Source organism: Ahaetulla prasina, chromosome 1 (assembly GCF_028640845.1).
Source record: "Ahaetulla prasina isolate Xishuangbanna chromosome 1, ASM2864084v1, whole genome shotgun sequence".
NCBI lineage: Eukaryota > Metazoa > Chordata > Lepidosauria > Squamata > Colubridae > Ahaetulla > Ahaetulla prasina.
Genome location: NC_080539.1, coordinates 14,792,175 through 14,805,099, shown reverse-complemented (window position 1 = coordinate 14,805,099; position 12,925 = coordinate 14,792,175). Strand labels below are relative to the sequence as shown.

Genomic DNA, 12,925 nt, shown 5'->3' with positions numbered 1-12,925 from the left:
ATTAGTAGCTTGGGTTGGTAGTTGGGCTATTGGTTTGAGCTCCAAGCTTGGCAGTTTGGTTGCAAACATTTCATCGTTTGAGGAGACATTGTCAGTGTGCTTTGAGTTGTGCTCGTCTTCAGAACACTGCATCTCATAAAAAGGTATTTAAAGACCAGTATTCTGACAGGCGAGCACAATTCAAAGTGCACTGACAATGTCTCCTTGAATGGTGATGAAATGTTTGCAACCAAATTGCCAAGCTCGGAGCTCAAACCAACAGCCTAAATTATTAATTAAACCTGTATGCTGCCCATCTCATCTGAGAGTGATTCCAGGCGGCTTACAGACGTTCAGTTCATGCATACTTTGAAACATTAAAATAAGGATCTTACGTTTAAAATTTCAATTAAAATAAAACTAAGCAGGAAGGAGAGGGTGGGGTGTTTTCTATGAGCCACTTCCCAAGTGCCCACCCCTGTTGGGGCCTGCAGGCTAGTTGGCACAAGGTTTTTTTCACGGCCTTTCAGAAGCCTTCAATTTTATCTGAAGGAAAATTTAGTTTAATATATTGGTAAGCTTATTTTCCACCCCTCAGGATTTCCCACAAAACTTCAAGACACCTGACAGTTCCAGCACCAGTGTAATTTTCTTGAGGTATTGAACATGGACCAAAGAATTCCAGTATCAGCAAGGAGACTAGCTTAATGAATAATCAGATCAAGTGAAGACCTAACAGTTGTGTTTGCACAGCATCTTATATATGGCTTATGTTAAGCACAGTTTTTTGGTGGCTTAGCATCATTTTTGTTAGCCGAGGGCTGCCTCTGTTGCACAAACCTTGAGAATGGGTTATTTCAAATATTAAATGCATTGTCGGAAAATAGCCGGCTTCTCAGTCTGACCTACTCTCCCAAAAGAATTGTGGAAAACAAATTAAGACAGACCTCCCTTGAGCTCTCGGAGGAAAGAGGTAATAAAAGTTTAATCGCTGAATAATAAATAATAATTTACTACATTCTTGGCATGTTGGACCTCCGAGGCATTCTGTTTCAACATGAAGGGAGATGTCTGTGGAGATTCTCAGTGCATCCAGGTCATGGTTGTCCCAAAGGTGCTTTTTTTCAAGAGGCAATTGGACTTTCTGGTTTTTATTTGAAGACATTTCACTTCTCATCCAAGAAGCTTCTTCAACTCTGTATGGGAGTAGAAGATGATCTAGGAATCCAGATTCCTCCTTTGAGTTTTCTGTTGCCCTTGTTACTCTTTGATGGAGTTCACCCAATGTTCCAAACCCTGAATCTAGGATAGCGAACATGCTGTGCCCAAAATAAACTGAATCATAGCTTAAAGCCATGCATAGCTGATGCAGCAGGTTCAGTCCCCCAATCTCATTTTAACCTGGTATAGTTTATTATTATGAACCTAGTTACAGGTAGTGCTCGACTTACAACACAAATGGAACCAGTATTTCCATTGCTAAACAAGGAAGTTATTAAGAGAGTCCCAACCGATTTTTATGACCCATTTTTGTCACAGTGGTTAAGCTAATCGTTGCAGTTGTTAAGTAAATCAGGCTACCATTAAGCGAATCCGACTTCCCCCATTGTCTTTGCTTGTGGGAAACGGATTGGGAAGGTTGCAAATGGCAATCAAATGGCACCCCGAATGCTGCAGCAATTGTAAATACATAGTTGTTGTTAGTTGCGAAGTTGTGTCCAACACATCGCGACCCCATGGACAACGTTCCTCCAGGCCTTCCTATCCTCTACGTTTCTCTAGAGCAGCGGTTCTCAACCTGTGGGTTGGGACCCCATTGGGGGTCGAATGATGATTTGCCAGGGGTCACCTAAGACCATCGGAAATATGGGAGGTATACTTGCGAGTTGAAGAATCGCGCTCCAATGGTTGACTCCACAAACCAGCTGCAGGCTCTTCAAATCGCTAGTCAAATTCGGCTTCAGGCGCGATGAATTAAAAAAGAGAGAAATCTTTGCTCTGATGTCTCCCTCTCAAGCCAGCTGCAATCACTCCCAATCGCTAGCCTAATCTGGCTTCAGGCACAATAAACTTAATAGGGGAGGAGTCTCCGCTTTAATGCCTCCATCCTCAAGGCAATCGCAAGCAGTTCAGATCGCTAGCCAATACGGCTTCAGGAGCGATAAATTCAAAAAAACAGTTTGCCGCTTTTTTTCCCCTTCTGCGGCTGCTGAGGCGGGCTAAGATCACTGCCTAAAAAAAATAATTTTACGGTTGGGGTCGCCACATCGTGGGGAATTGTATTAAAGGGGTCGCAGCACTATAAAGGTTGAGAACCACTGCTCTAGAGTCCATTTAAGCTCATGCCGACTGCTTCAGTGACTCCATCTAGCCACCTCGGTCTCTGTCATCCCCTTCTTCTTTTGCACTCAGTCTTTCCCAGCATTAGGCTCTTCTCCAGTGAGTCTTTCCTTCTCATTAGGTGGCCAAAGTATTTCAGTTTCATCTTCAGGATCTGGCCTTCTAAAGAGCAGTCAGGGTTGATCTCCTCTAGAACTGACTTGTTTGATCGCCTTGCAGTCCTAGGGACTCGCAGGAGTCTTCTCCAGCACCAGAGTTCAAAGGCCTCAATTCTTTGGCGCTCAACCTTTCTTATGGTCCATGTAAATACATGCCAGTTGCCAAATTCTGATCACGTGATCATGAGGATGCTGCAGTGGTCATAAGTGCAAAGTCATAAATAACTTTCTTCAGTGAGGTTGTAATCTTGAACAGTCGCTAAATGAACGATTGTAACTTGAGGACAACCTGTATTCTCCTTAATTAGGAGTTGCAGGTTCTGTTTGGGGTAAATCTTGTGATTGTGCAACATGCTAACTGTTCAGAGATCTTGAGGGAGCATTTATATTCCGAAAAGATTTCTTGCCTAAATACCAGTTCCTAGAAGCTTCCTAGAAGCTCACAAAGCAATTAAATTTTAAAGTCATTAACTCAAAAGATAATTAAAAACCAACCTAAGAGGGGGGAAAAATCCCACCAGAAATACATTATTTTACGGGTTTTGCCTCTATGTATAGTTACATTTATAACTTCATAGAAAAGGGAGGAAATATGAAACCGCTAATTAAAATGTATTTATATAATGTATATGATTTACTGATACCTCATTCCAAAGGCAGCCTATAAAATACATATTGCCAACAACTTTTGAGGTCATAGATTAAAATCAACCAGTGTTTCTTAAAAACAAGATACTTTTCGTATATAACACTTTCCAAAATTAAAGGCTCTAGATAGTCATTTATTAGCAAAATTTCCTCTGCAAAGCTCTAAGGTTAACTATCTCAAATTGACCCCAGTTGTCTATTCTAGCATGGTTTCTTTTTATGACTTTCCCCATAAATTAAAGACATTCTGGCCCTGCAACTGAATATAAATTGGTGGCTGTTCAAACTAATATAGCCGTTTTAAAAACAATATACAGACCAAACCAATATACAGAGCGGTGGCTCAGGGGCTAGGACGTTGATCGAAAGGTCGGCAGCTCAGCGGTTCGAATCCCTAGTGCTGCCGTGTAACGGGGTGAGCTCCCGTGACTTGTCCCAGCTTCTGCCAACCTAGCAGTTTCGAAAGCATGTAAAAATGCAAGTAGAAAAAATAAGGACCACCTTTGGTGGGAAGGTAACAGCGTTCCGTGCGCCTTTGGCGTTGAGTCATGCCGGCCACATGACCATGGAAACGTCTTCGGACAGCGCTGGCTCTTGGGCTTTGAAACGGAGATGAGCACTGCCCCCTAGCACGTATGTGCGAGGGGAACCTTTACCTTTATCTTAATATACAGAACTGCGATTCTGTATTTTTGAAGCAACATTTTTAAAACTATCCTCTGAAAGGATGGGGAGCTGAAGTAATTCTAAGCCTTAAAATGTAACTCTGAACATCTGTGCACAGTATTTCTGGAAAATTCAGGAACCAGAAGAGGCATGTTCGTGCACCTGAAAATATCAAGAAAGCTGGAATCTCAGAGGTCCATCTACACATTAGCAGACAGATTCATTTTCTAAATTCAACTGGCACAAATGGATTTAAAAAAACAAAAACAAAACTAGTAAGCAAGCCAAGCAGTCCTCTCGTTTGGATGTGATTTCTATGCTTCCTCATATTGTGCTATGCCTTTTCAGAGGCATCTGTGGTTGTTGGTCAGAAAAGTCCAGCTATAAATGATATGATCAAAGCCATGCCTCCTTTGGACACACTTAAAAGGGGGCGTGGCTTCATTCGTGTGGGTACAGCAGCCATTTTGAAGTGGTTCTTTTATCTTCCTTTTTTTTTAAACGCCTGCTGCTAAATCCATTTGTAAAATTGGCAGTTAAAAGCTTCCAGTTCCAGAAATGTTTCTCCATTCGTTCCTGTCTTCACAAACAGCTTTTTTTTTTTCCAGTTGCATCAGTTAAACATCAAAATCTTTACTATTGCAGCTGGGAAGTGGCCCAAGGGGGTAAGAAATTCATGCTCCAGTGAGCATAGGAAAAAGCCACACCAAACAATGGAGCATGGGTGTTACAAACAGGTTGGAGACAAAGAATACCTTGTTTTAAGCAGTCGCTTGTCTGCAAGAGCAGAGAATCTGGCTCTGAAAGTTTGGGGAGTGAGGGAAGATACGTCGCTTCTACATTTCTGAAATGTTATTTACATGGAAGCAAAATCTGTCCATAATTTAAATATAGGAAAAAGCAGATTTTATTTCACACTTATTTTCAGAAAAGCAAGGGGCCGTAGAGTTCCTTACTAATTAGTCCTCGACTTACAATCATTTGTTTAATGACCGTTCGAAGTTATAATTGCAGTGGAAAAAGTGACTTGTGACCATTTTTCACACTTAACGACCGTTGCAGCATCCCCATGGTCACGCAGTCAAAATTCAGACACTTGGCAACTGACTCATACTTACGACCATTACTGTGTCCCAAGGTCATATGGTCACTTTCTGTGACTTTATGACAAGCCAAGTCAATGGGGAAACCAAACTCACTTAACCAATTTAATTGTGTTACTAATTAAAGCAGGAGCCTCCAACCAGCTTTGCTGGCTGAGGAACTCTGGGAGTTGAAGTCCACAAGCCTTAAAGTTACTAAGGTTGGAGACCGCTGAATTAAAGCACTCCAGTGATTCACCTTTGTTTTATATATATTTTTAAATAAGAGAGATTCTGGTTTGTGTTCAGAAGTACCCTAAAAACAGTAAGGGTCTGTTTGCTGTGAATTTTTTAGGAAAACTATAAGAAATTGCACCTTCCAGATTTAATTGCTTTGATCTTAAAAATCTGCAGCTTGATATTGAGCTGGCTTCTCCCATTTCCCCACTCCAAAAATGGTGCATCTGGGTGCGTTTTTCAATGGAAGGATCTTGTGTTGCTTTGTCCCATCCTTAAAACATTTTTGCAGAGTTACAAAACCAATCATCCAAACTTTCAGTTCCACCACTTTCTGTGATGTCTTTGTAGGCTCCTAACGTTCTCCAGAAAGTCCAGGTCCCTCATGCCTCAGTATGCCCTGCTCCTTCTGTCATCCTTACTCATCGAGTCAGCTCCTCTTCTTTTCTTCTTCTTCCCCCGTCTGCAACAGGTATCTTATGTTCATGAAGTTGGCTGCTCTGCAGTTAATGCAGCAAAAGGCGAACAAGCCAAGTAGCCCCTCGGTGGGAAACGGCAGCAGCCCTACCACTTTCCCAGAGAACGGTGTGGAGGACAAGGAGACCTCTCTGCTAGAAGACGGCAAGATGGAGGACAGTACTCCTGGTCTAGAGCAGGTGAAAGAGCTCACAGAGACCATCGCATCAGATGATGGAGCAGGTATCAACTCTCGTGGTGAGAACCCATTCCAACGTTCTCCATTTTCACATGCTAGGTGGTTTTATTTATGGTTAGATTTAGATCCCGTTTTTTCATACAGGAGCTCAAGGTGGCGTATATAATAGTCCCTCCTGCCATTTTCCACCTGAGAGAACCTTATAAGCAGAGCTGGGCTTCAAACATTTTAGCAAGGGGTTCTCTGCCCGGTTGCTGAGTGGGCGTGGCCATGGTGGGTGTGGCCTAGTCGGCCTCCTGCACCACAGCGTGGGGGGCACTTTTCCCCTTTCTTCCCCCATCTATCAACAGGTATCTCTGGAGGTTTTCCTTGATCCTCCGGGAGAGCAAAAACGGCCTCCCTAGGCTCCAGAGACCTTTCCCAAACTTCCGGTAGGCCCATTTTTCACCCTCCCCAAGCCTCCGTGCACGCCCTGCACTTACCTGCATCCAAAATAGGCCATAGGGGGACTCCAGGGACAGGCGGGGTGGGCGGGACCAGCCAGGAGTGGGATTTGGGGATTCTTCGAACTGCACAGAATCTTAGCTAGAGGTTCTCCCGAACCCCTCCGAAAACCCAGCAGCCCACCCCTGCTTATAAGGTAGGTTGAGTTGAGAGAGAACAACTGACCCACAGTTGCTCTTATGAGATTCCATGGCTGAGGGAGGGACTAGAACTGGATTCTTCTCAGTCCCAGTGAGATACCTTCAGGACATAAATGTGGGTCTCCAGTCCTAGTCCAGGTTGTTCACCATAGCCTCAACCAGACTCTTGGAATGAGAGAGAGAGAGAGAGAGAGAGAGAGATAGGCACAAATTCACCAGGTGCTTTGATGTTGAGGGGGGGGGAACTACCCCCTGCACCTCTCCATTCCTAGTTCAGTTGGACCACATGGGCTCTGGGACGGAGAAATTGAGTACTTGTGTTTCCCATATCTACAGTATTTTTTATTTTATTTTTTTTGCAGTGGGTCCACAAAAAGCAACAATTTTCCTCAAATTGGATCATGCCATAAACTTTGAGAACTACTTGCTTTTGGATGCACTTTGATTTTCAGTTTAATGTCTGTAAATGTTTCTCAGACCCTGAGAATCATTTTCTCTTTTCTCACACAGTGGACCCCAAAAGCAGAGAAGTGATTCAGAACGCTTGCAAAGCTGTTGGCTCCATCAGTAACACGTCCTTTGATATACGGTTTAATCCAGATATCTTCTCTCCAGGTGAGGAAGAGTGTTTTAGGTGGATTGGAATTTTCCAAGAGGTCCTATAGTCTTTGGTGCCTTTGCTGTCAATCTCAACAGCCCAGCCTTAAAACTGAGGGTGGGATTTTGTGCAGTTTGCAGATGGGGAGGGGAGGGGGTGGTTTGCTTCGGTCTAATCTGAAAGAGGGAGGTGGAAAAAACCCTCACAATCTGCTTATCTCCCAGGTGTCCGCTTTCCAGAGTCCAGCAAAGAGCAAATTCAGGATCAAAAGAGATTACTGAAGGATGCAGCTGCTTTTCTAGTATCGTATCAAATTCCAGGCTTGGTGAGTTGAACATTCAAAAGGTTAAGCAACATGGGAAAGCAACATGGTTAAGAGGGTGGGGAGAAAACCAACACAAGAGCCACCTGGAGCTTGCAAATGATATGTCTGATATTGTTGTGTCTGCTGCAGCCCCTGAGCCGGGCTTCCTGGCTGAGAGTGACTTAGAGAGTGAGGGGGAAGAGCTGACAGGGCTTCCCTCTGCAGGACCTTCCTCGTTGGCTCCGCTCCAGGTCCCAGAGGCAGGCCAGGTGGAGGAGGAGGAGCTGACACGGCCTCTTTCCCCCCCGACCCCTCCTCCTCCTCCCTGGCAGAGCTCCAAGAGCCAGCTGAGGAGAATAAGTTGTGGCTAGATGCAAGGCAACGACGCTGAATGAAGCGTGCGCAGCAAAAGGAAGGAAGGGGCTGGCCCAGGGAGTGCTGAGTCACGGAGCCATACCCCACAGGGTATAAAAGTGGGTGGAGCTGCCTTTGGGCTCCATGACGGACAAAAACAGACTTTTGGGAGCTTTGGCTGTGCTATTTTGTGATTCAGACTTTGGCTTCTGTTTATTCTTGAACTGCAATTACGCTGGTCTGAGGAGAACTTGGTAGGCAATCACAGGTTCATTGCCAGAACTGTTATCTGTTGTCGGAGTACATTGCTGGCAAAGATAGTCAGCTTGCGTGTCTTTTTGGTTGTGGTTGGGAGGGGACAAAACAGATATACATAACAATACAGGTGTCTGCCAAGATTTGATATTCCCAATTTCTTCAAGAAGAAACGAAATTAATTCCACCACATACTTTTGCTAAAACCTACGGTTACAAATAGGTATTTCAATGCAATATATGCTCCAATCTCATCACAAAAGCAATAGAGCACTAGCACTTAGACTTATATACCGCTTTACAGTGCTTTACAGCCCTCTCTAAGCGGTTTACAGAATCAGCCTCTTGTCACCAACAATCTGGGCCCTCATTTTACCCACCTCAGACAGATGGGAGGCCGAGTCAACCTTGAGCCAGTCAGGATCGAACGGCTGGCAGTTAGCAGAGTTAGCCTGTAATACTGCATTCTAACCACTACGCCACCATGGCTCTTATATTTAATATATTTAATCACTGTATATAAAGACCAGGAATGAGTAGTATTGACATGGATAATAATTACTTTGCATCTTGTTAAATATCCTGAAAGAATAATATGATAGACTAAACCAGACTCCCTCGTCCTGTGCATTTTCCAGATGGATAAACTCCAACTCCCAGAATTCTCAGCAATGGCCACCATGTTGGCAGGAGAATTCTGGGAGCTGAAGGCCACATGGCTGGAAAGCATCCAAGTTGGGTAAAGGATGGACAAACCAAACCATGGCTATGTAATAAGAAGCCAACAGCAATGATTCTGCATCAAATCTGAAAGTTTTATACCAAGGAAAAAGAAAAACTTTCTTCCTCTTCTCTGCATCTTATTTCCTTCCACTTCAAAATTACAATCCTACTTTATTATTCCCCAGTGATTGACTGGGTCGAAGGACGTGTGTTCGGAAGCTTAATTTGAATATTCTGTGGTTGCTAAGCTGCTTATTTGGGGGAGGTTTTAATCCCCCTCCTCTGTTTGTGGATGATCTGATATAAAAAGATGACTTTGGACTGTCCTCTGAGTCAGGGATTGGCAACCTGTGACTCTCATCCTCGTTTCAGAAGGCCATTGCAGTGGATTAGAACTTTCATCAGTAGCCTCGCGGTTGAGGAACGGGAAAAGAGAAGAATTATTGTTGAACTGTAGAGTTGGAGGAGACCACAAGGGTCCTCTAGTCCAGGGGTCTCCAACCTTGGCCACTTTTAAGACTTGTGGACTTCAGCTCTCATCCTGACTGAGGAATTCTGGGAGTTGAAGTCCACAAGTCTTAAAGTTGCCAAGGTTGGAGACCCCTGACTTAGTGAACTGTTGTAAATTGAGGATTACCTGTACTAACTAACCCATCGTGAGAAACCAATCACAATCATAAATCATAAGAAACTATTTAACCCGTCCTAGATAGGTGGATGCCCAGTTTCTTCTTCAGAACCTCCAGAGATGGAAAGTGGAAGCAGGAAGGGGTTGGCCCCACCCACTACCGCCTTGCTGTTCTCCAACAGAGACCCTTTTCCCCCCTCTCCAATTTTATCTTCTCTTGAAGGTCAAGGACTGCCTCGACCACACCATGTTGCCAATGGATGGTACCACCTTAGCAGAAGCCATGCATCAGCGGGGTATCAACATGCGCTATCTGGGGAAAGTGGTTGCTTTCATCATGGAGACGCCTGCCCAGAATCAACTCGATCACATCTATGTAAGCCTTCTGGTTTTTCCCCACTTGTCATCTAATTAATTAAGCAAATGTACATGGCCCTTCCAACTCATACACAGATGTAAACCAGGCAACCTACAAGGTTAAAAACCCACAACGTAAGAACCCATAAAACCTCATCCCATCCCTACGGCAACAGCAACACAACCATATCGACCTTGGCTCCATCACCATTTGTGGTCCCCAAGTAAATCCTATGTCTCTGAGGTCTTTCCGAAAGGCAGAATAGGGTGGGAATCATTCATACCTGGCGGGGGGAATAATTTTCCACAGAAAAGGGGCCACCACTGAGAAGGCTGTTTTTCGTGGTCTCACCAGATGTACATTCCTAATTGATAGGACCCATAGGATACCCTGCCTTCCTGTCCTGGTGATCCAGGTAGATGAAATTGGGGAGAAGTAGCCTTTTGAATAGACTGGACCAGTGGAATTGAAAAAATTTAGCAACTGCTAAATTTAGCAACAGCGGGGGGGGGGACGTTTTCACCCTCCCCAGGCTACAGACACTTTCCTCAACCCTCTGGGAGGGCGAAAATGGCCTTCCCTGGGTCCATTTCCGGATTTCTGAGAGGCCCGTTTTTCGTCCTCCCAGAGCCTCTGCGCGGCCCCTGCACTTACCTCACATTCAAAATGGGCTGCGTGGAGACTCCTGGGAGGGGCAGGGTGGGGTGGGCAGGACCAGTCAGTCCTTGCAACTACCAGTTTGGCAAACCAAATGTAAAATTAGCATCTGGTTCACCCAAACTGGTGTGAACCGGCTGAATCCAATCCCTGGACTGGACCCAAGCCATGGAGGGCTTTAAAAGTGATAACCAATACCTTGGATTGTACCTGGAAGCTGATTGACAGCCAGTTCAGCTCCCGCAAAAGAGATGACACATGCACAAGTCTAGGCTTGTGCAAAACTGTTCAGGCTACTGCATTCTGAACCATCTGAAGCATCCAGATACTCTTCAAGGGCAGCCCTATGTAGAATGCCTGACAATAACCCAGACAGGAAGTTACTAGGGCATGGGTGACAGTGAGGCAGGCATGTTGGTCCAGGAGTGGGCATAACTGGTGCACAACTTGTAGTTGTGCGAAGGCCCTCCTAGCTACAACAGCCATCTTTTTAACATGGGGATAATTTGCCTCAACAGTGTTTCTTCTCCACCTGATGACTTGTTGTCGATGGAGATTCTCAGCTTTGCTGGCTGAGGAATTCTGGGAGTTGAAGTCCACAAGTCTTAAAAGTTGCCAAGATTGGAGACCCCTGATCCAAATCATGGTTATCCTAAAGGTGCTTTTTCAAGAGACAACTGGACTTCCTTGATTTTTCTTTGAAGATATTTCACACCTCATCTAAGAAGCTTCTTCAGCTCTGATTGGATAGTGTGGAATGGAATATGAATATAAATGGAATATAAATCCTTCCATTTTCCACCATCCAGAGCTGAAGAAACTTCTTGGATGAGAAGGGAAACGTCTTTGAAGAAAAACCAAGACGCTCCTGTTGCCTCTTGAAAAAAAGCACCTTTAGGAGACCTGATGGCTTCTACATAAAAATAAAGGTTTTCCTGGTTAGAGATTGGTGGGTTGATAGCAGTGGCTCAGGAACCATAGAGAACATTCTCTCTCTTGTTATGGCTTCCTTACTATTTGAAACAGCAGAGCTTAAGGCTGGCATTGTGATCCACAAAGCAAGAAGAAAGTTGAAAAGCTCTTGAAGGAATCTGTAGATCCTCTGAGATCCAGAGAAACTTGGAGACCACAGATGGATTTTGATACCTCCAGTGTAGCCAAATAGATTAATGTGGTAGCCCAGGGGTCTGCAAACTTGGCTCTTTTAAGACTTGTGGACTTCAACTCACTTTGCTGGCTGAGGAACTCTGGGAGTTAAAGTCCACAAGTCTTAAAAGAGCCAAGTTTGCAGACCCCTGTGTTAGCCTATTACACGGGATTGTCAGATGACGCCTTCCTGTCCAGTTTAATTCTGAATACGTTAAGAAACAAGAACAGTCATATTGCCTGACTAACTTGCATGCTCAGGTTGACGGGAATTGTAGTCAAACCCCATCTAGATTGGGAAAGGCTGGATTCTCATCGAGTAAAACCTAGGGGGGAGTTTTCAACAAGACTCGGTTTAGAAGTTCACACCAAGCAGTTTGTCTCAACACACAGATTGTAACGGCATGCTGGTTATCAAATGAATCTATTTATTTTTTTTAGATTTCCCCAAAACTTGAATCATCAATTTAACCCAAAGCCTGGGTTTGCACAGTATGCTAACCTAGAAAAAACAAATCAAGGTTAAAACTAATTATGCAGATACTGCCACTGTGTTTTTAATTGCTCTGGGAAAGTGTGCGGCGTGAACACAGCCCGTCCGGTAACTTGAGTCTCTATTCAGTGATGCTGTGAAAATAGCAAAGGCAAGCAGGATTTGGGCTGAAAAGCTCCATTAAGGAAGCCAGTTTGGTGTGGCGGTTAAAGCTCCAGGCTAGAAATGAGGAAATTGTGAGTTCTAGTCCATGACTTCATCATGAAAGCCAGCTGGATGACTATGGGCCAGTCACTCTCTCTTTCAGCCCAGTTCACCTCACAGGTTTATTGTTGTGGGGCAAAATAGAATAGAATAGAATAGAATAGAATAGAATAGAATAGAATAGAATTTTTTATTGGCCAAGTGTGATTGGACACACAAGGAATTTGTCTTGGTGCATATGCTCTCAGTGTACATAAAAGAAAAGATACCTTCATCAAGGTACAACATTTACAACACAAATGATGGTCAATATATCAATATAAATCACAAGGATTACCAGCAACAAAGTTATAGTCATACATTCATAAGTGGAAGGAGATGGGTGATAGAAACGATGAGAAGATTAATAGTAGTGCATTAATAAATAGTCTGACAGTGTTGAGGGAATTATTTGTTTAGCAGAGTGATGGCCTTCGGGGAAAAACTGTTCTTGTGTCTAGTTGTTGGGGTGTGCAGGAGTATTCTGGCCACCTTGAATTATTTATAAAAATTAATAAAGGTGAGAGGAAATAATCTAAAAGAAATAAAATAAAAATTGGGTCTTTGAAACTGTCAATTGCAGAACATCTTAATTTTGAAAAGTCACCAGTCTCGAACGGGGGTAGTTTTTGTGACTCCTGCAGCCTGGGATTTCTACAATTCTTTCTTTAGGGAAAGTCATACATTTCCCGAATTTTGAGCCAATTTTGAGCAGTGCCTAAGGAATTCTGGGAGATGTAGTTCTAACATACCAGCT

The 12,925-nt window shown here is 43.9% G+C and overlaps 1 protein-coding gene across 1 annotated transcript in view; it reads left to right on the top strand.

Annotated features, from left to right (window-relative positions):
• Positions 1–12,925, top strand: part of CLUH (clustered mitochondria homolog) — a 120,151-nt gene that overhangs the window by 74,243 nt on the left and 32,983 nt on the right. Inside the window, exons 11-14 of the mRNA XM_058164267.1 lie at positions 5,583–5,809; positions 6,920–7,024; positions 7,232–7,332; positions 9,495–9,647. Of these exons, the coding sequence (XP_058020250.1) occupies positions 5,583–5,809; positions 6,920–7,024; positions 7,232–7,332; positions 9,495–9,647 (586 nt within the window). The remainder of the gene's footprint in view (positions 1–5,582; positions 5,810–6,919; positions 7,025–7,231; positions 7,333–9,494; positions 9,648–12,925) is intronic.